Source organism: Nelumbo nucifera, chromosome 2 (assembly GCF_055504915.1).
Source record: "Nelumbo nucifera cultivar China Antique chromosome 2, China Antique-T2T, whole genome shotgun sequence".
Classification (NCBI taxonomy): domain Eukaryota; kingdom Viridiplantae; phylum Streptophyta; class Magnoliopsida; order Proteales; family Nelumbonaceae; genus Nelumbo; species Nelumbo nucifera.
The window spans coordinates 40,502,501-40,522,735 of NC_142650.1; the positions used below are offsets into that span (position 1 = coordinate 40,502,501).

The window sequence follows — 20,235 nt, forward strand, 5'->3', positions numbered from 1 at the left end:
TTGCTAAAAAGCCATGGTAAAGCCATCCGGTCCTGGTGCTTTAGCTCGATCCATTGAAAAAACTGCTTCCCTTATTTCCTCAAACTCAAAATTTCTTTCAAGCCACATCTTCTTCTCCTCGGACAATTTTGGCCAATCTAACCTTTCCACCCAGATTATCTGGTTTAAAGGCTTTCTAAATAACGACTTAAAATGCTCCACAAAGGCCCTAGCAATCTCATCCTGTTGAGATATTGACACCCCATCTATCTCCAATTTAGAAATCAGATTTTTCCTTCTTCTACCATTGGCCATTGGATGAAAAAATTTGGTGTTTCTATCACCTTCTTTCACCCACTTATGTCTAGACTTTTGCCTCCATCTGACTTCCTCTTTGAATAGGATGTCTTCTAGTTGCTTCCTGAGCTTCCATCTTTCTTGTTTGTCTCTCACTCCAAAATTGCCTCCCCTTTCTTTGGCATCTAACTCCTCAATCTGATTGATCACTTCATGTTTTCTCTCTTCAATCCTTCCAAACTGTAGAATATTCCACTCCTTAATCTTCCTTTTTAACTCCTTCAACTTCCAATGAAATTTCATCCCCTCCCAAATAGCACTTGGGTTAGTGTCATTCCACCAAATTTCCACCAACTCAATAAACCCAGGGTGAGATAGCCACATGTTCTCAAATCTGAAAGGAGTGGGCCCTCTAGTACCGAGATCCTCTCTCATTAAGGTAATAGGCCAATGATTTGATGTTACTCTGTTATGGACGCTTTTATTGGGAAGCAGTATCGCCACCGACAGTAGCAGTAAAGGGTGTTCTCATCTTATCTAATTCAATTCTCATCTTAGCTAATTCAGTGTTCTCATCTTAGTGTTCTCATCTTATCTAATTCAGTGTCTATCTTATCTATTTTCAGTAGTATAGATCAGTAGGGAGTCTATGGATTAGTAGGGAGTCTTATCTGTTATGTGTTCTTATTTAAATTCAGTAGGATAGATCAGTAGGAGTCCTCCAAAAAGTAGGATTCTTATCTTCTTGTAATTTCCTATTTAAAGGAGCTAATGATATTCAATAAAGGCATCGAAATTTTCAGCAAGGAACAGAGGATAGTTGGTGATCTCTTGGACAAATCACCATTAGGGCGCCAAGATAGGTTCCTCAAGAAAAGGGAGGAACAAGGGAAAACAGGGGGTTTTCCCCGTGACGAGATCCTATTCGCGGGCCCTTAGCATACTCTAGGCAGTGCTCTAGAAATAATAGCCCCTCAGTGCTCCTCCCAATATGCTGTGAATAAAAATCTATCCAACTTAGAGCATATAGGGTTCTCTTGGAGATTGGACCAAGTAAATAGACCATGTAGCAGAGGAACCTCTTTCAACTCAAAACTGTTTATGAAGCTGTTAAACCTTCTCATGCTTGTGCTACCGCCTCTCCTCACCCTATTAGTCTCCTTTGTGAATCTAATGACATTGAAATCTCCTCCTAAACACCACGGGCCTTCTCAAAGTCATCTAATGTCTCCTAATTCCTCCCAAAGTTCACTTCTTTCTCTATAACCAGTTGGACCATACACATTTGTTGATACTCACTCAAATCCATCTACCCTGTGTCTTAACTTGATAGAAACAATAGACTTCCCAGTCAGCTTCTCCACTCCCTGAAAAACCTCTTCTTTCCACATTGTCACTAAACCTCCTGACCTTCCCCAAAAAGGACAAAAAGCCCAATTGATGCCCCTTACTTTCCACACCGATCTAGCCCATCTCCTATCAAACTCCATCAGCTTAGACTCCTGAATCAGCACCAAATGTGGATCCTCTCTTCTTATTACTTCTTTTATTAAAGGCCTTTTCCTAGTCCCCCCTAACCCCCTAACATTCCAACTGAGAATCTTCATCACCACTTTCTAAAAAAACCCTTACCTGTCCTCTTTTCAATCGCTCCCTCTTTTCAATTGGCAACTACCCCTTGTTATTGTGTGAGACATGGTTAAGGATCAGTCACCAATCTTTTAAATCAAATGTGGTCTTTTTGGTGGGAAAAAAATTCAGGTAACGGGGTGGCAATGGTTAAAGTTCATTTAAAACTTGCAAATGGTTTTAAAATCATAGAAAATAAGGTTATAGATAAAAGAATACATTCTGAAGTTGTCCTGCAAACCTTAAGATTCAAAACTATATGATAAAATGAGTTAAACAACCAAATCTCTTGTATTCCACCCACATAGTGGTGGTAGTGTTCGTTGGGGAAAATGTCGATTCCAATAAAGTTTTGTGTCACTACAGATGAAAATGAATATATGTCTTGGAAATTTTAGGAAATTTAGGGACATTTTAAACAATGCTCATTCCTCAATTCCAGTCAATAATGCCCCCAAATGGATTCTTCTAGTGGTAGTGACACAAATATGGGCTCCTCCATGTGGTGATCAAGCTCAACTTTTATTTTGGATAATCCAGATCCAATTAAGAGTAAGAGGAGCATAGATACTTTTACAAGTGATTGGGGGGAGTACATGTGCGCTTTGGGTCTTTGGTCTGGTTTTGATGACTCCTCTTGGTGGTTGGTGCTGAGTTTTTTTCTATTCTTGGCATTTTTAATTTGAACCATTCTCTTGGCTGTACCAGAATGATGATTGAGGGAGATTCACAGGTTGTTTCGAGTTGATGGAATGGTTGAGGAATTAATCCTTGGTATCTCTGTCGTACTTTGAGAGAAAGCTAGTTTAGGTTATCAAAATCTGATTGGATGTTGACTTACTAAGACTGGTAGATCATGAGTTGAATGGTCTGACTGTCTAGCCCTATTATTTTTTCTGCTCAAAGGGAAAAAACAAGAGAACATGGTAAAACCCGATAGCTAATCTAATCATAAACAGTAATCAAAGAGGATATTATTATTAGAAAGTAGAGACAATTTAAAAATCATCTTTCTCACCTATTTGTTTTTGATACAGGCCTAAGACAATTAACATTGTGAAGTATGTCACCGGGTAATATGGTTAACTATAAAGTCTTTGACCTAGTCGACATTTTTGAGAACCGGTTCCCCTTAAAAATGTGGTTTTGTGAGTACTTGTAAAGAATGTAGTTTTCTGAGTACCTGATTGAATGTTCCATTCTGCTCCACATCTGATAACACTGGTAATGGAGGACCAATGTGGTCAGATATGGAATTCTCTAAAATTCTCTGGTTTTCATATTTTTAAGCACTAGGGATTATGGTTTAAGATGTCCCTAATTTCCCTAATACTTCCATGACATATTTCCATTTCCATGGGTAGGAACACAAATTTTTACTGGAATTGGCATTTCCCCAATAAACACAAATATTTCCATTTCCATTTCCACTTCAATGGGTAGCGACTTGAAATTTTTCTAGAATTGACATATTCCCTAGTGAACATTACCTATACTATTGTGGAGACCAAGCGATAATATTATAACATAAGTTGGGGACAATATTGAAGTTATGTGAACTAACAATGTTATTGTCCGCCTAACTTACATGCTTGCCACTTTGAGCTAGCTCAATATTCATTTGAAATATGAAGTTAAATATTGGTTTTGTGTAATAGGTTACTTGGTTGATCTATTACAACCATTTACGTTTTCTGAATTAAAATTTTGCTTTAACTCATTCTATCATGAAGCTCTAAATCTTAAGGTTTACAGGGCAACTTCAGAATGTATTCTTTTGTCTATAACCTTAGTTTCATAGCTTTGTTTAATGATTTGAAACAAGATAATAATTTAAAAAGGTGTGCCTATGCTTCTTTTATCATTTCATAAAATATCATTCTATATTTTGCATATTTTACAATGTTTCTACCATGTGTGTAATTTTTACAATATTTCCATGCGATATTTCTGACATGTTTCTCATATTTGGATGACCAACATCGACATTTTAAGCCTTGCTAGGGATATTGCCTTGATTGGTTGCATGTGCAGCTTATTACTTTGATTTGTCTATTTGTAATTTGGTAGTACTTAAACTTACAATGTCATTGCTTAAGTATTTTAGGTATTGTTTAATTTTCTTTGAGTTGAAAGTGGAAAAATTGTAAGTTTGAGTTTTCTGCATTTTGGTGTTGGTTGTAAGAAAATGTGAGACAAGAAACTTTAAAATGAGAAAAAAGAAAAAAAAAGAAAAAAGTAGATAATGATATCTCCTGGGAGAAAGTGGGACCAGTTTTGCTTCATATCACCATTTACTGTTTTATTCTGCTTTCTTTACACTTCTAGAGAAGGGACAAAAGAGGTCAGATAAAATTTAGCATCTTATTTTTTAATAGCATTCTTATTTCTTTTGGTTTCTCTTGTGAGGAGGGTGGAAGGACTGTCAGGAAAATTTTGAAGCTCTTGTTTAAAAATTTTGGTTTTCTCTTGCACCAAAAGCTTATTTTGAATTGTTGATTGAGGTGATTGTTGTTGTTGTTGCTTTTTTGCAATTTTGCTGGCTATTAGTGAGTCTCTCTTTGAAGGATCTGCTACTTTGTTATAACATTGCGGCTCTACCATGAGCTTTATACCAAAATGATCTTAGACAAGACTCACAACACTGAATTGCAGATATAAAAGAAAACCTGATTTTTTGCAGATTTATAGAATAGAAAAAAGAAGAAAAAGAGAGAAAAGGATAGAATACCCTAGGAGTCAGCAGCACCTATGGAGTCAGTCAATTAGGAGTCAACACCTAATGGCTTGAAGGAATCAACACGTTCAAAAGTTTATGGAGTCTGCACCAAACCAAAGAACAGAATATTGATTTCTAACTTCTTGAGCTACTTGTGCTGTCAATGGGCAAGTCTGGTCTGGCTCAGGGTTGACCAAATCTTGAACAAATGCTATTGGGTCTGAAGTAATGGATCGAGAATGACTCAATAGAGCAAATTTCTTAAAGTACCATTATGGTTTAGGAAATTGACTAACTCTACCCTTACTGTTTTCATATTGTCTTAAAGCACCCTTAAGTTTTCTGACAATTGTCTAAAACCTCCCTTACCATTAACTTTCCGTCAACTCCGTTCACATGTGGCATCACGTGACCGATATATTGTTTGAAATTTCCTAAAATACCCTTCTAAGTCCACTCCATCTCTGTCTCCGATTACACCCATTGTTTACATCAGATGATGAACTAGATTTTCAAGTGTTCCTATGGTTACGGTGTCAACTGTTGATGACTCTGTTTCTGGGAGATGGGACATAGATACTGTATTTGCTGGTGGAAATCCCCTGTAAATCTCTGGATGTGAAACTGGTTCTGTGCCAGAAAAAATGCCAAGAAGCTTTCAGTTTCTCGATATATCAGATAATAGGCTAACAGGGTGAACAATCAGTTTCTGGGTGTAAACAGTAGAAGCTGATCCATCTCCTGGTAGCATTTCAAATTCTAGAGAAAATGACAAAAGAACCTAACCTTTGAGAAGATTGATGACTTGGGGGATTTACCTGGAATAACAAAGGTTCCAGTTGGTGACCAGCCAGCTGATATTGAAGCAAGAATTAGAACAATGATACTATCGTACATCAAACACCCTAGCTGTTTAATTTTGGCTGGCATCTCAAGCAAATTCAGATGCACTTCAGATGGCAGGGACTGCTGATCCTGATTGTTATTGAACTATTGCTGTAATTACAAAGTTGGATATTATGGACAGAGGTATTGATGCCCGTAATTTTTTGCTTGGAAAAGTGGTCCCTCTTTGACTTGGTTATGTCGGTGTCATGAATCGTACTCAAGAGGATATTATGTACAACCGGAGTATTAAGAATGCGCTTGCCTATGAGGAGAACTTCCGCAGTCGCCCTGTCTATAATGGTCGTGCTGATCGCTGTGGCATTCCTCAGTTAGCAAAGAAGTTGAACCAGATTCTGGTTCAGCACATAAAGAAAATGCTTCCAGGTTTGAAGTCACAAACAGTGTTTTAAAAGTGCAAGGTGCAAGGGTCAATTTGCGCCCAAGGCGCAAGGCGAGGCGCACACCTTTTTGAAGCAAGACACAAATGAAAAAAAACGTTAAACAATAAAAAAAGTCAGAAAAATAAAAAATGCCACAAAATTCAAAAAAATTAAACATAATATTAGTAAAAAAATATAAACTTAAATTTTAAAATAAATATTTTAAAAAACCTATTATCTAAAATTAAAATACATAAACATAACACGTAAAGCATATTCAAATGAGAATTTAAAAATAAAATCAAACATATAAAACATTTCCAAGCATGTAAAACCCATAAGCTCTTTTTTTCCTCAAATACGTTACTTCAAGTAGCTAATGTGATGTAAAACATATTACATTCCTGATTCTACGAGCCGCCTTTGTGCCACACCCCTTGAGGCAAGCCCAAGTAAGTCCATGTTAGGGTCTTAGATTCTTGGTTCTCACACAAAAAATAATGATTTTATAATTTTAATTGCTTTTTAAGAAGATATTTGATTAGGATGAATGAATGAACAACATTACCAAATAGGGGGTCCACCCTTCTTCCTTTCTTCTGTAGCAAAAATAGGGGTTCCACCCCTTCTCTTCTGGAGCAAAAAACAGGGTTCCTCTTTTTCTTTTCCTTTTCTGTTGTGGAACAAAAACTGGGTCTCCACCTCTTCTTTTATTCTGGAGCAAAAACAGAGGCTTGGCTCCACCCCTGGAACAAAAAACAGGGTGTCTGCCCCTTGTTCTCCATCATTTCTGAGGATTTTATTCATGCATTCTCTCTTGTCGCTTAGGTTTGCCTTGGTGCCTTGAAAACTTTGCTTACTCATGTGGCATTCCAAATCTTTATACAGTGGGTGGCTTGAAAACTAAGCCAAACTTCTTACATGATAACAAATCTTGAACAAAATCCTTAAATAAGGACCTTGATGTAGTGGGTGCAAACTATTTCCTTATAAATAGTTTGCACCACTTCATTTCTACCTTGTTTTAAATAGTTTGCACCACTTCATTTCTACCTTGTTTATAGACAAACTTGCTACATGAAGGTGTCTTAATTGACTTGAAACTTATTGTTAGCGTAGGGGTATTTCTGTCTTTATACCTTGATTGATGTTGCTGATCTGTAATGTTGTGTTGAAACATGTGCTCTTAACTTAAGTAAGGGCACATAGGTCTTTTCAGTTGTGTTTTAATAATAATATAAATACTTATTGGCCGACTGGGAGAAGTCATGTTGACTCTTTCAGTTCGAACCAGAATTCTCTCTTTCTCTCTTTCTTTATCACTTTTTCTTCTTCTACATAACTAAACTCAGTCAGGCCGAACTCTAAGGCAGACCTGAATTATAACATGGTATCAGAGCTAGGTTAAATCTGCCTAGATCCTAGGGTTCATTTTCTGCGCACCCTATCTAGGGTTTTCTTCTTTTTTTTTCTGTGTTCGATTGGAGATACGGGAAAGGGCTGAAAAGGAGTGATCGCCCTCTTCCCTTGGGGGTCTCTATGCCTCCAGTCAGGTCGTATGTGGTCGGTTGCTGTGATTTCTGAGATCGCCCTCTCCTAGTAGAGGAAGAATAGAGGGACGAACTGTGTTTGGCTGTTGTGTGTGGACTGCTCTCCTGCTCGCATGGGTGTTACTTCAGCGATAAGGTAAGGGATTTCAGTGCATGATATCTGTTATGGATTAAATAGGAGGTGTGTTTCTGACCATTTGCTAGGGTTTCGGCCAGTAAGTGCTAGGTTTTATGCTGGTTTCTTTGTGCATTTTGAAGGAAGAGATATGATCATTTAGTGGTGAGATTTCAGGTAGTTGTAGGAGTAGGGTTTGTGGTGTAAAGAGCACACATTCCAGCAACAATTAGTGCTGCAATCAGTGTGACAGGTGTGACCTAGTGGTGTGTAGTGTGCAGATCTCAGTGATAATAGAATTCATCAAGTGTGCAGGATTGGTGATAACATAATGGGAGACAATAAGGATTGTAAACCTAGTGTGATGGTGCCTACAGACTACCTGAATGTTCAGATGACCTCCATTAAGATAAATGGAGAGAATTATGTGCCTTGGGCTAAATCCGTTGAAGTCTTTCTGAAGGCAAAGAAGAAGGTAAAACACATTAGAGAGGAGAAACCCTCCTCTAACTCTCACGAGTATGAAGACTGGGAGCAAGAGGATGCTTAGATCATCACATGGTTGTGAAACAGTATGGAACCCAGGATTAGTGTGAACTTCATGTTCCTTGATACTACCAAAGATGTGTGGGACCATGCGAAGAAATTGTATTCGGGGCAGGACAATACAACCAGAGTTTATCAGCTTTATCAAGAGTACTTTAATCTGCAACAGGGCAATCAGAGTCTTGAGGAGTACTATGCCAATATGAGGAACATGCGTAATGAGTTGAATGTCTATCATCCTCTCACTTCTGATGTCAAGATTCAACAACAATAGAGAGAGCAGCTTGATGTGGCTAGATTTTTGGTGGGACTAAAGTCTGAATATGAACCAGTACGGGCTCAGATATTAGGGGAATCAACTCTTCCGTCCCTAGAAGAGGTATTTGCTCGACTTCGGAGGATTTCTATCGGATCTACTGAGAACTCTAATATCTCAGATAGATCTGCCTTTGCTGCATTGAGAGGCCGTGGTGGTAGAGGTGGAGCTCGGGGAGCTCAGTCTGGCCGTGGTGTTGGTAGTGGTTCTGCATATGGCCGAAGTGGCAATGGTGGGTCTACTTATAATCATGGTGGTGGTCGTACTAGGAGCAGAGATTCAAGGGGAGCCCGTGGTAGAGGATGTAGCTCAGGCCCGAGGAAGTGCACTCATTGTGGTATGGATGGACATACCATCAACTATTGTTATGATTTACATGGTCCTCCCTTAACCTGGGCCAATCATGCCGCGACTGGTGACTCAAGTTCCAGCTTTAGACAGGAGAATCATTCATCTAACCAGTTGCCTCCTACATCCACAGATGGTCCCATGAAGGAGATGGTGAGTGTTCCCCGTGATGAATATGAAAGGTTTATCCAATCACAGCAAAACACGACGACTTTTGCTCACTCAGGTATGGCTTGTCTGGCATCTACACCCAATCCCTGGATCATTGACTCTGGAGCCTCCGATCACATGACTGGAACTCCAGGTGTGTTTTCCTCCTTATCTCATTGCTCAACATCACAATCTGTTACCCTTGCTAATGGTTCCACATCCTCAATTTGTGGTGTTGGTAATGTTGACCTAGATCCTGTATCCCTCTCATCAGTTCTGTATGTTTCTAAATTGCCTTTTAACCTTATGTCTGTTAGTAAGCTGACCAAATCACTTAACTGCTCCATTACCTTTTACCCTTCTATGTGTGTCTTTCAGGATCTCAAGACGGGGATGAAGATTGGTGGAGGGCATGAAGCAGGTGGATTGTATTATCTTGACGGTGGTGGTGGTAGAACTTCAACAGCTCTCCAGTCATCTCTTTCTCCTCTCCAGTGGCACTGCCGATTTGGTCATCCGTCGCTCAAAGTCTTGAAGTCCTTAGTTCCGTCCTTGAGTCAGCTTTCTATTTTGGATTGTGAGTCGTGTCAGTTTGGGAAACACTATCGTATTCCCTTTAGTTCTAGGGTTGATAACCGTGTGTCGAGTCCTTTTTCTTTAGTTCATTCAGATGTTTGGGGTCCTTATAAAGTAATGTCATATAATGGATACAGATATTTTGTCATTTTTGTGGATGATTTTTCAAGGATGACGTGGCTCTATTTAATGAAAGAAGTGAATTGTTTACCATTTTTCAAAAATTTTATGCTGAAATTCGTAACCAATTTGGTACCCACATCAAAGTTTTTCGTTCTGATAATGGTTGCGAATATTTATCCTCATCATTTCAGGAATACCTGGACCAACACGGCATTATACATCAGACCTCGTGTACCTACACCCCACAACAAAACGGGGTGGCTGAGAGAAAGAATCGCCATCTCCTTGAAACAGCAAGATCCCTAATGCATCACATGTATGTTCCCAAACCTTTTTGGAGTGTTGCAGTGCTTACCTCTTGTTTTCTGATTAATCGGATGCCCATGTTCATCCTTGATGGTCAGTCTCCATTTCAGGTCTTGTTTCCCACTTTGTCTCCGTTTCCTCTTACGCCGAGAGTTTTTGGGTGTGTCTGTTTTGTCCATAATCTGGGTCCTGGGAATGACAAGCTTGATGCCCGTTCTCTCTCAAGTGCATCTTCCTTGGCTATTCTCGGACCCAGAAAGGGTATAGGTGTTACCATCCTGGTTCTCGACGGTCCTTTGTGTGTGCTGATGTCAGTTTCTTTGAGTCTACTCCGTTCTTTTTGGGGTCTGGTGATGCTTCTTCCTCCTCATCACCTCCTCCTCTTCCACTTCCCGTTGTCGATCCTCCTCCCTTTGTTCCAGTCGTGACCAAATCCTTGCCTCCGGTGCCACCACCTGTTGAACGCCCACCTATCCGTCATGTGTATACACATCGCCCACGTGCACCAGCTACTACTCTTCCGGCTACATCTCCGTCGACGGATCCGGCACCAGACCCCCACTTAGCATCTGAGATTGATCTACCCATTGCTTTGCGGAAAGGTAAACGTACTTGCACCCTTCATCCCATTTCTAATTATGTTTCTCTTACTCACCTTTCCGCTTCCCATCGCCAATTTGTTACCTTGTTATCATCAGTTATTGTTCCTAAAGATGTCCAGAAAGCCCTTGCCTCTCCAGGGTGGTGCCGTGCCATGGAAGAACTCTCAGCCCTTCATCATAATCATACTTGGGACCTCACTGCTCTTCCTCCTGGGAAGCAAGCTGTTGGTTGTAAGTGGGTTTATACGATTAAGTATCTGCCTGATGGTAGTGTTGAACGTCTGAAAGCACGATTAGTTGCAAAAGGGTACTCCCAAACCTATGGCATTGACTACACAGAGACCTTCTCACCGGTTGCTAAGATAGGGTCAGTTCGTGTTGTGATCTCTCTTGCAGCCATGTATGAGTGGCCACTATATCAGCTTGATATCAAGAATGCCTTTTTGCATGGTGACTTACTCGAGGAGGTCTACATGGAGCAACCTCCAGAGTTTGTTGCTCAGGGGGAGGATGGTAAGAGGAAGGCTATATATGGGCTTAAACAGTCTCCTCGAGCATGGTTTGGTAGGTTCAGTGAGGTGGTAAAGAAGTTTGGCATGAAACAGTGCAATGTTGACCATTTTGTATTTAGTCATGACTCTCCGGGAGGAAAAATACTGTTGGTGGTGTATGTAGATGATATTGTTATTACTGGGAATGATAACATTGGTATTGACAGGCTGAAGACTTATCTGCAGGATCACTTTCAGACAAAGGATCTGGGTAAACTGAAATACTTCTTGGGAATAGAGGTAGCGAGATCCAAGTATTGGATTAACCTGTGCTAGAGGAAGTATGTGCTTGATTTGCTGGAAGAAACAGGCTTGTTGGGTGCCAAACCAGCTGAAACACCCATGGACACAAATACCAAGCTAAGTAGTGATATGGGTGAAGTGTTTGAAGACCCTGGCAGATATCGACGACTTGTGGGCAAACTGAACTACCTAACCATTACCAGACCAGACATCTCATTTGCAGTTAGTGTGGTAAGCCAGTTCATGCAAAAACCTCTGATTCCTCATTGGAATGCGGTTCTGAGAATTGTGAAGTATCTAAAAGGGGCCCCGGGTCGCGGTTTGATATACAAGAGTGGGGGAAAACTTGAAATAGAAGGGTATTCTGATGCTGATTGGGCCGGTTCTATGTCTGATAGGCGATCTACTACAGGCTATTGCACGTTTCTGGGAGGTAACCTAGTGACATGGAAAAGTAAGAAGCAGACGGTTGTGGCAAGAAGCAGTGCAGAAGTAGAATATAGGGCTATGGCGCATACCGCTTGTGAATTAGTGTGGCTAAGGAACCTTCTACAGGAAGTAGGGTACAACATTAACACTCCAATGAAGCTCTATTGTGATAATCATGCTGCAGTTCATATTTCCTCCAATCCAGTGTTTCTTGAAAGAACCAAGCACATTGAGGTTGACTGTCACTTTGTGAGGGAGAAGGTGCTGAATGGAGAACTAAACACTACACATGTTAATACAGGAAATCAGTGGGCTGACTTATTTACAAAAGGCTTGAGTCGGGGAAGAGTGGACTACATATGTAACAAGCTTGGAGTATATGATATATACTCACCAGCTTGAGGGGGAGTGTTAGCGTAGGGGTATTTCTGTCTTTATACCTTGATTGATGTTGCTGATCTGTAATGTTGTGTTGAAACATGTGCTCTTAACTTAAGTAAGGGCACATAGGTCTTTTCAGTTATATTTTAATAATAATATAAATACTTACTGTCCGACTGGGAGAAGTCATGTTGACTCTTTCAGTTCGAACCAGAATTCTCTCTTTCTCTCTTTCTTTATCACTTTTTCTTCTTCTACATAACTGAACTCAGTCAGGCCGAACTCTAAGGCAGACCTGAATTATAACACTTATAAAAGGTTGAAACCCCCATAAAAGGATACTCTCAGGTTACATTTGTTAAATCTGAAGTCTGATGTCTGAAAAGGGGTACAAATGATTTCCTGCTTTTTAGAGGTTCTGAAAAGATAAGATCATTTGAGTTGGAACAAATCTCCAACATCTGAAACTGTTAAGTTTACTATTTTACCCCTGGAAGTAGGGGTGCTCACAGTTCGGTAACTAAACTGTGAGCCAACATTTGAAACCGAACCGGTCCGAATCAATTGGTTAATTGGCTGATCGATTCAGTTTTTCAGTTTTTCATGGAAGCTAAGCTGTTGAACACTAGGAGTTTGAGAAGATAAAGCTGAACACTAGAGGGTCATGTCAAGAAAAGACAAAGTAGGCCAAAGGCTCACCGGAGAGGGAGAACCCAATGCACAAGGGTCTCACAGAACAGGTTGGTTGCCACCGGTCTTCCACAGTCGGAAGAGAGAGTAGCGTCAAAAAAAGTCTTTGTTCCTTGCCGGTTGATATTTTGATGGCTCTGAGCCTCTAGGGATTACTGTGGTAAATGAAAGAACAATGAGAGTTGATGGTGGTTGAGCAGAGAGAAGAAACATGAAGCTGGGGGGTCTTCTATACGTCTTTTCATAAAACAGATAAAGAAGAAAGTAAAGAAAAAGAGAAGGCAATACGTCTTTCAAAGAAAAAGAATTTGATTTTTACTTTTTTCTTTTCCTCTCCCTCTTTTCTCTATTCACCTACATGTGTACGTCTCTCTCTCTCTCTCTCTATGTATATGGATATAGGATATGTTTATATGATATACGTACTTATTAAAATACTATTATTTTAATAAACAAATATTATGATTTGTTGAAAAAAATAATTATTTATTACTTAATTAAGAATAAAGGTTTGATAATAATGTTATTTAAATAAATAATAATATTATTTATTATTATTAAATAGATGACGTTAATGAGGGCATTAACGTCATTTCAGCACCTATTAGAAGTTGGAAGCAGACGTGATGTCAAACACCCCTTACCTCTGAAAAGCAAGTTTTTTCAGATTTTAAACGTCTGAAAAATGTTATAAAATACAACACAAGTAAATTGGTTAAGCCTCCTAAATGATGGTGGATTCAAATAATTATTGTTTCATTAGATAGGTTATTGTGACCATACCACAGATAAGGCTGCCTTCCTCCCCACATCTTGAAAGATGAATCACTCTATTTTGATGGCAGTTCTGATGACAAACCAGGTCTCTCTAGCAAAGGTGGGTATTCTCGGAATACGAGGGAATACTTGTTTCACAGCTTAACTACATAGTTGGTGATGTTGGTTTAACTAAGTCTAATGTTAGCTCAGTTTGATGTCATGGCAACTCATTTTGGTGCCAATATAATTGAGTCATCAGTTCTCTCAGGAGAATATGGTCCTCTTCCTTGAAACATCAGGGATTCGTTGTAGTAATTTAACAGCCTGGTTGGAGATGTTGGTGCCACTATAGTTGAGTTATCAGTCTTCTTAGGAGCGAAGATGGATTAAAGAATATGGTCCTCTTCATTGATCATATTTTGGTGACAATTCTAATTCAGTATGGAGAACGACTTGGTACTACTCCTAGAAATTGCCACATTACATAAAGAAGATTAAAAAGTTCCTTTGCCATCTTTTGGTATTGGGGATTATATATGTTTAAGTACCAAAAACTTGCCTTGAAGTGGATGGTGGAGGTGTAGACATGCTTGAGGCGTACACCTCTAATTTAAAGGTATAGAAGGCATACACTTCACAAGCTCTTACCTTTTGAGAAAGGTTTTGTTAGAAAAATATTGTCAACAAAATTGGGGGAACCACTTTATCATATTTTGCATTTTATATAATCAATGTTTTAAAACGTGGAGGTGTGACACGAGGTGTTCCACTACCTAGAGGCATGAGGTGTAGTTCAGAATGTAAGAGGCGTAGGCCTCCTGAACAAAAGGAGGCATAAGCCTCCTTAAGAGGGGGGTCAAGAGGAAGAAGGAAGAGGAAGGGGGATCCCATTTTTTCTTTATTTTTAATAAAAACCTTTTGTACTAAGAAGAATAAAGATGCACCACACTAGATGAAAGGGGGCCGGGGGCAGACCACTTTCTTTCCTTCCCCTTATCTTTTCTTCCCTTCCCTTTTCTTTTTTCTTTCTTCACTTTCTTTCTTTTTCTTTCCCTTCCCTTTCTTTTCTTTTGTTTTCCTTTCCTTTTTTTCTTTTTTCTTTTTTTTTTTCAGTCTTTATATCAGGTGTGCATGAGGCGTACGCCTCTAGTACGCCTCATGAAAAAAGCGCATGAGGCGTACACCTCTTGCACCTGAGGTGTATGCCTTAGAGGTGTCAGCACTTTTGGCATACGCCTCAGGGTGTTTTGGGGGAGCGCCTTGCCTGGAGGCGTATGCCTCCCATGCCTTTTAAAACACTGTATATAATATATTAAAATAGTACAAAGGAGGAAAATCCTCCAAATTTGTTTATTGTAATATTAAAAGAAAATGACAGAATTTCTTTGTCATAATAAATGAAAAGGTAATTTATTAATGAAAAATTTCAAGATACATAGGGGATAGAAAAGGATGATGAGATAACATCCTTACAGGAAAATCAAAGCAGATGCATAAAGATTCAAGGAAACAAATGAAAGTGACCCTTCCATAATTTCCAAATTAACCCAAAAATCAGATCTGGGTGAGTCCTTTGTACATTAGCAAAATCAGGTATGATGAAGATCTAGTGCATCAGTTCATTCCATAATTCCAAATAAAGTTTCTCCTACTTTTTTTTGTCTTTAAAGAAATGAGCTTTGGTTTCTTGTAATGCTTCTTTACATTTGAGTATGAGATGACACACTTTTTATGTTAACATTCTGGAATTTGTGTGTATTGTTAATTCTGAAATTTTGATCTTGAACTTGCCATGTGATGTACTGATGGCTGATGGTACTTCTATAATTATGGTTGATGATGCCTAATGCATTGATACTTGAGCTTTATATTTAAATGTGATGGGTGGTAAACTACACTTAATGGGATATGAAATTTTCTAATTTCTCATAAATTTCCCTATTATTTGTGGGGGGAAATTTATAGATAGGTACCCTATACTTTGGGGATAGTTACACTTAAGGGCCTGAGATTTCAAGTGTGACATTTTGGTATCCTGAAGTTTGGGAAATATACACTCAAGTCCAAAACCGTTAATTCGTGTTACAGTGGTTGGTGGGTGGTAAATTACCAAACAAAGGATGCAATGAGGGAAACATTGTTTAACATCTCCAACCTCCCCAACATGAAAGAGGATAGAGCAGTGCCCTATTGTTTTTTCTTCCTACTTTGTCGAGTTTGCAGAACAGCTCTATTATGAACCCGTTTTGGCTCTGTTGTGAGATTCAATTTGCTTCCTATCAAACCCGAGTCTAACACCTGAACTATCGGCGATCTCTCTCTCTTTTAGGAGATTGCAGGAATGTTGTTATTTGCTATTTAGAGCCCATAGACCTGCTAGCACCCTCACCAGTCCTCTTCCTTTTTCATTTCTTAGTTTCTCTGCAAACCCATGTTACATCATTAACGATGGGGTTCAGTTCGTTTGTCAAGGGATCTAAACCCCTGTTTCGCTGTGGCAAATCATCTCTCATGGATGGATTTTAGTTGAGCATCACTTGCTGCTCTATAGATTAAAACTAATTTGCCATGGCTATGTAATCACCCAATTCCAGCAGCTGTTTTGGGAGGACAGTTTGCTCAACATTGAAGCAAAAATCAGGTGACAGTCAATTACCTCTGGGGAGGCCGTATTGTCTGTACAAAGGTAGGACCAGGTTTAAGATAACCCATTAGTGTTGTGTTTTCCAGTGTTCTTGGTGTTGCTCCTTTGGCTTACACCCGACAGCCCCAAAAATCTGAGCTGTGCTCTCTCCAAAACGATTCACAAATCTGAGATCCTTTTGAAAATCGAAATTAGGTGATTCATTTCCCGATTCTCATCAGAGCAGGAAAAGTGGGCTAGGATTAGTTGGGCACTTCAACCAGTGTACTGGACAAGTTTCTCCGATCAATTCCAATATTGCACCTGATCCTGTTTGGAATATAGTATTGGGCACTTTTTCGTTTGGTGATAATATTCAATTGGGATCTGAATGTCACTGGAGGATTGGGGGCTTATCAGAATCCCTTGCTTGACCGTTCTTTGAGTACTTGCACAAAAGTCGAGAGCGGTTCTCCAGTGTTTGATGTGAGATTAAGCTTGAAGGAAAAGAACATGGGTTGCTTTGTCTTGGAATTGGACTCAGGTGCTCGATATTTGGTGATTTGATCTCAAACTGTTGAAGGGGGAGTAGAGGTTCCTTATGTTGAGAATTTGACTGTCTTTCCTGAAACCGTTGAGCTTATGTTTCTGGATGATATCATGAGGCATTTGTTGGAGAAAGATTGGAAAAAGATCAGCTAATTCTTTGATGGGAGTTGCAGAGGGAATCCTGGACAATCAGGGATTGGGGGTGTTTTCAGGGATGAGAATGGGGTTGTCTTAGCCATGATTTCAGGCCCAATTGGAGTGGGTGGCTCTTTCAGAGCCGAGATCCATGCAGTTATGGAAGGAATCCAGAAAGCTAGGGAGATGAATATCAACAAACTCATAATTGAGGGGGATTGTGGTGGTAGGATGGCTGATAAAGACAACTGTGGTTTATGGCATTACAGTAATGTGAGGAGGAAATTTAGATGGCTGGTTTGAGGAATGGAAGTTAAAATCATTTGGGTAAAAAGATCAGCTAATTCTTTTGCTGATGGGTTAGCTAAACAAGGGGTGGAGAGGGAGTCAATGTTTTGGGCACAGCTGTAATTTTATTCTTCTTTCCCTTTCTCTTTTTTCTCTTTTTTTCCTTTATTGGGGCTCAAACTGTATTCGGAAGATAGAAAGTTTGTCTTCCTAATTGTAATTTTTATTGAAATTACATAATGAATTGTGTTATTGATCAAAAAAGAAAGATTGGAGAAAGGTTGAAGAGAAGGGTATTTTTGGAATTTAAAATGTTTTAAGGTGCATATGACATCATGCTATCAAAATAACTAATGGACTACTAACAGTTAGACCTAAGTGTATATTTTCCAAAGTTTAGGGTACTAAGATGTCAAACTTGAAAGTTTGGGCCCTTAAGTGTCACTACCCCCAAAGTACAGGGTGCTTGTCTATGATTTTCCCTTTTTGGGGACTATTTTTTGTCTGTCACTGTAATTCCCTGACATTATACTATATCAGAACATTCACTTGAAATGCAGGAATAGAAGAGGCTTATCTATGTTACAGTTGTTGGTTTGTATTATTTATATCTATGGACTACTATAAAAAGTGTGAATAGACCTTGTGTTTCTGGACCTTTTCTTGACTAAGATACCCCTATTTTAGTATTTAGTCCCTCTATTATGAGGGAAGAAAATGTAATGTGGATTGCTTTCATGTTAGTTGTTACTTAGATATTCCTATTTGTCTCCATTTATTCATGTTTAAGTATCATCTCTTTTTCAGTCTTGTATCTCTATCACATTCTTTTAGGGATTTTATCATTTTAACCTCTTGAGCTAATGCAGGATAGGAAGATATAAGAAGCCCGTAGAAAACTGGAAAATGGAGCTGAGTACCATAAAAGATGCATTTGATCGTGTTGCAAAGAAACAGAGGCTGTCTTCTTCCAAAGCCCAAGAAGTAATTGATCAGGTTGGGCGAGAAATTGAGCAGGCACTGACAAAAATGCACTCTGTTCATGACTCAACTTCCTCATCTGATCAGAAATCCATCCTCATGGAACTTAACAGTAAGCTGAATGAGATGGGCCCACTCAAGCAGCTAGAAGGTTCACAGAAGGAGTTGAATGTAGCATTGAGCAAGTATGCAAAATTGCTTGAGAAATCATTCAACCCTGATATATCCAAGGCATACAGGAATGTAGATTTTGACACACACACAGTAAACCAAATTATTGCAGGCCATTTTTATCGGCGAGGTTTGTTTGATCTTGGGGATTGTTTCATAAATGAATCTGGGGAATCAGAGGCCACGTATCTGAAATCTCCATTCCTGGAGATGTATCAGATACTTGAGGCAATGAAGTGTAGGAACCTTGAACCTGCACTCAATTGGGCTACCACCAATTGTGAGAAGCTCATGCAGAACCGATCAAGCCTCGAGCTGAAACTTCACAGGTTGCAGTTCGTGGAGATACTGCAAAAAGGAACCAGAGCTGATGCACTTACGTATGCTAGGACTTACCTTGCTCCTTTTGCTTCCAGGCATATGGCTGAGATTCAGAAGCTCATGGGCTGTCTATTATGGGCTGGAAGACTTGACTGCTCTCCCTATGCTGAATTTTTGTCTCCCACCCATTGGGAGAAGCTGGCTGAGGAGCTGACCCAGCAGTTCTGTTGTCTCTTGGGGCAGTCCTTTGAAAGCCCCTTGAGTGTGGTGATAGCAGCAGGGGTTCAGGGATTGCCTACCTTGCTGAAGCTGGCAAACGTGATGGCTAGTAAGAAGCAGGAATGGCAAGCAATGAAGCAGTTGCCAGTTCCAGTGGACTTGGGGAGCGAGTTCCAGTTTCACTCAATTTTTGTTTGTCCAGTTTCCAGGGATCAAGGTAGTGAAGAGAATCCACCAATGCTTATGCCCTGTGGTCATGTGCTTTGCAAACAGTCCATTGTGAAGCTGTCAAAGAGCAGCACACGCACCTTCAAGTGTCCATACTGTCCACTTGAGGCCACGGTGGCAGTGTGTAGGCAGCTCTATTTCTGATACATGGTCACAATACAATTTGATGGGGGTATGAACACCTCTCTCTCTCTCTCTCTCTCTCTCTGAACTGAAAGGAAGTTGTGTTTTGTATCTGGTTGATGATGTATTGGTGGTGGTGACAAGGGTGGTTGGTGTATGTATGCTTGTAAATAGAAATTCTTTCTAGATTCTTGTTGGATGCCCCTAATGCATAAATAAAACTTTTTTCTTGTTTAGTAAAGTCTTGCAAATGTGATGCAGGGTTGGAAACCCTAACCAATCAAGATTTACGGTATTTACAAATTACAAGTATACTCTGATAAATAGAGTTATCATGACCCCCAAGTATTGCGAGAGCATCTATGCCTGGTTTGGTTGCTGAAAGATATAACCTGGTTTCTGCTGTTCCGATCAAGTTGAGCATACCTAGTGGCTGCTCTAACGCTATAACCAAGGGTCGAAGAAAATTGGATTTTGTGCTCACAAATTGATCGTCACACCATCCTCACAGCACTTGCTGCCGTCCATTGGGAACATCTTGTATGCTTTAATTCATGGGAAGATGTTCCCAATACAAGGCTTAAATGTTGAGTTGGGTTGAAGTAGGAAACATGGATATCCAGGCAAGCTCATAAAATCTTGAAAGTGCGTTACTAACACTAACTAAAAGACTTGAATGACAATATCATTCAAGTCTTTGATTTAGATGACACTACCAAAAAAAAAAAAAAATCTACCTCTGATGCAAATTTTGCACTCAGTTCGGTTTTGCTTTTGCATCCTTTTGCTTGTTTGTAAGTTGTAATTATATGATTTTGCACGGCTGCAGATGCAAAACCCAAAGGTAGTCTAAATTTTTCATCACAATAAACGACGACGATGTAAAATTGCAAAACCTTCCGTCCTGTCTCAGTTCACTTTATCTATGGTGGCATCATCTCATTTTACGTTCTAATTCTTATCAAGGTTCGAAGTATTGATATGAATTGCATTATCGTATTATATATATAGGCTTTTTTA

The 20,235-nt window shown here is 39.5% G+C and overlaps 1 protein-coding gene across 4 annotated transcripts in view; it reads left to right on the plus strand.

The window, feature by feature from the left end:
* The window catches only part of LOC104599200 (LisH/CRA/RING-U-box domains-containing protein), a 65,624-nt gene extending 46,168 nt beyond the window's left edge, over positions 1-19,456 (plus strand). For all 4 annotated transcript variants that reach the window (XM_010261640.3, XM_088899004.1, XM_010261638.3 and 1 more), the window contains one exon: positions 18,042-19,456. In XM_010261640.3, the coding sequence (XP_010259942.1) occupies positions 18,079-19,236 (1,158 nt within the window). In that variant the 5' untranslated portion in view covers positions 18,042-18,078 and the 3' untranslated portion in view covers positions 19,237-19,456. The remainder of the gene's footprint in view (positions 1-18,041) is intronic.
* Positions 19,457-20,235: the final 779 nt, after the last annotated feature.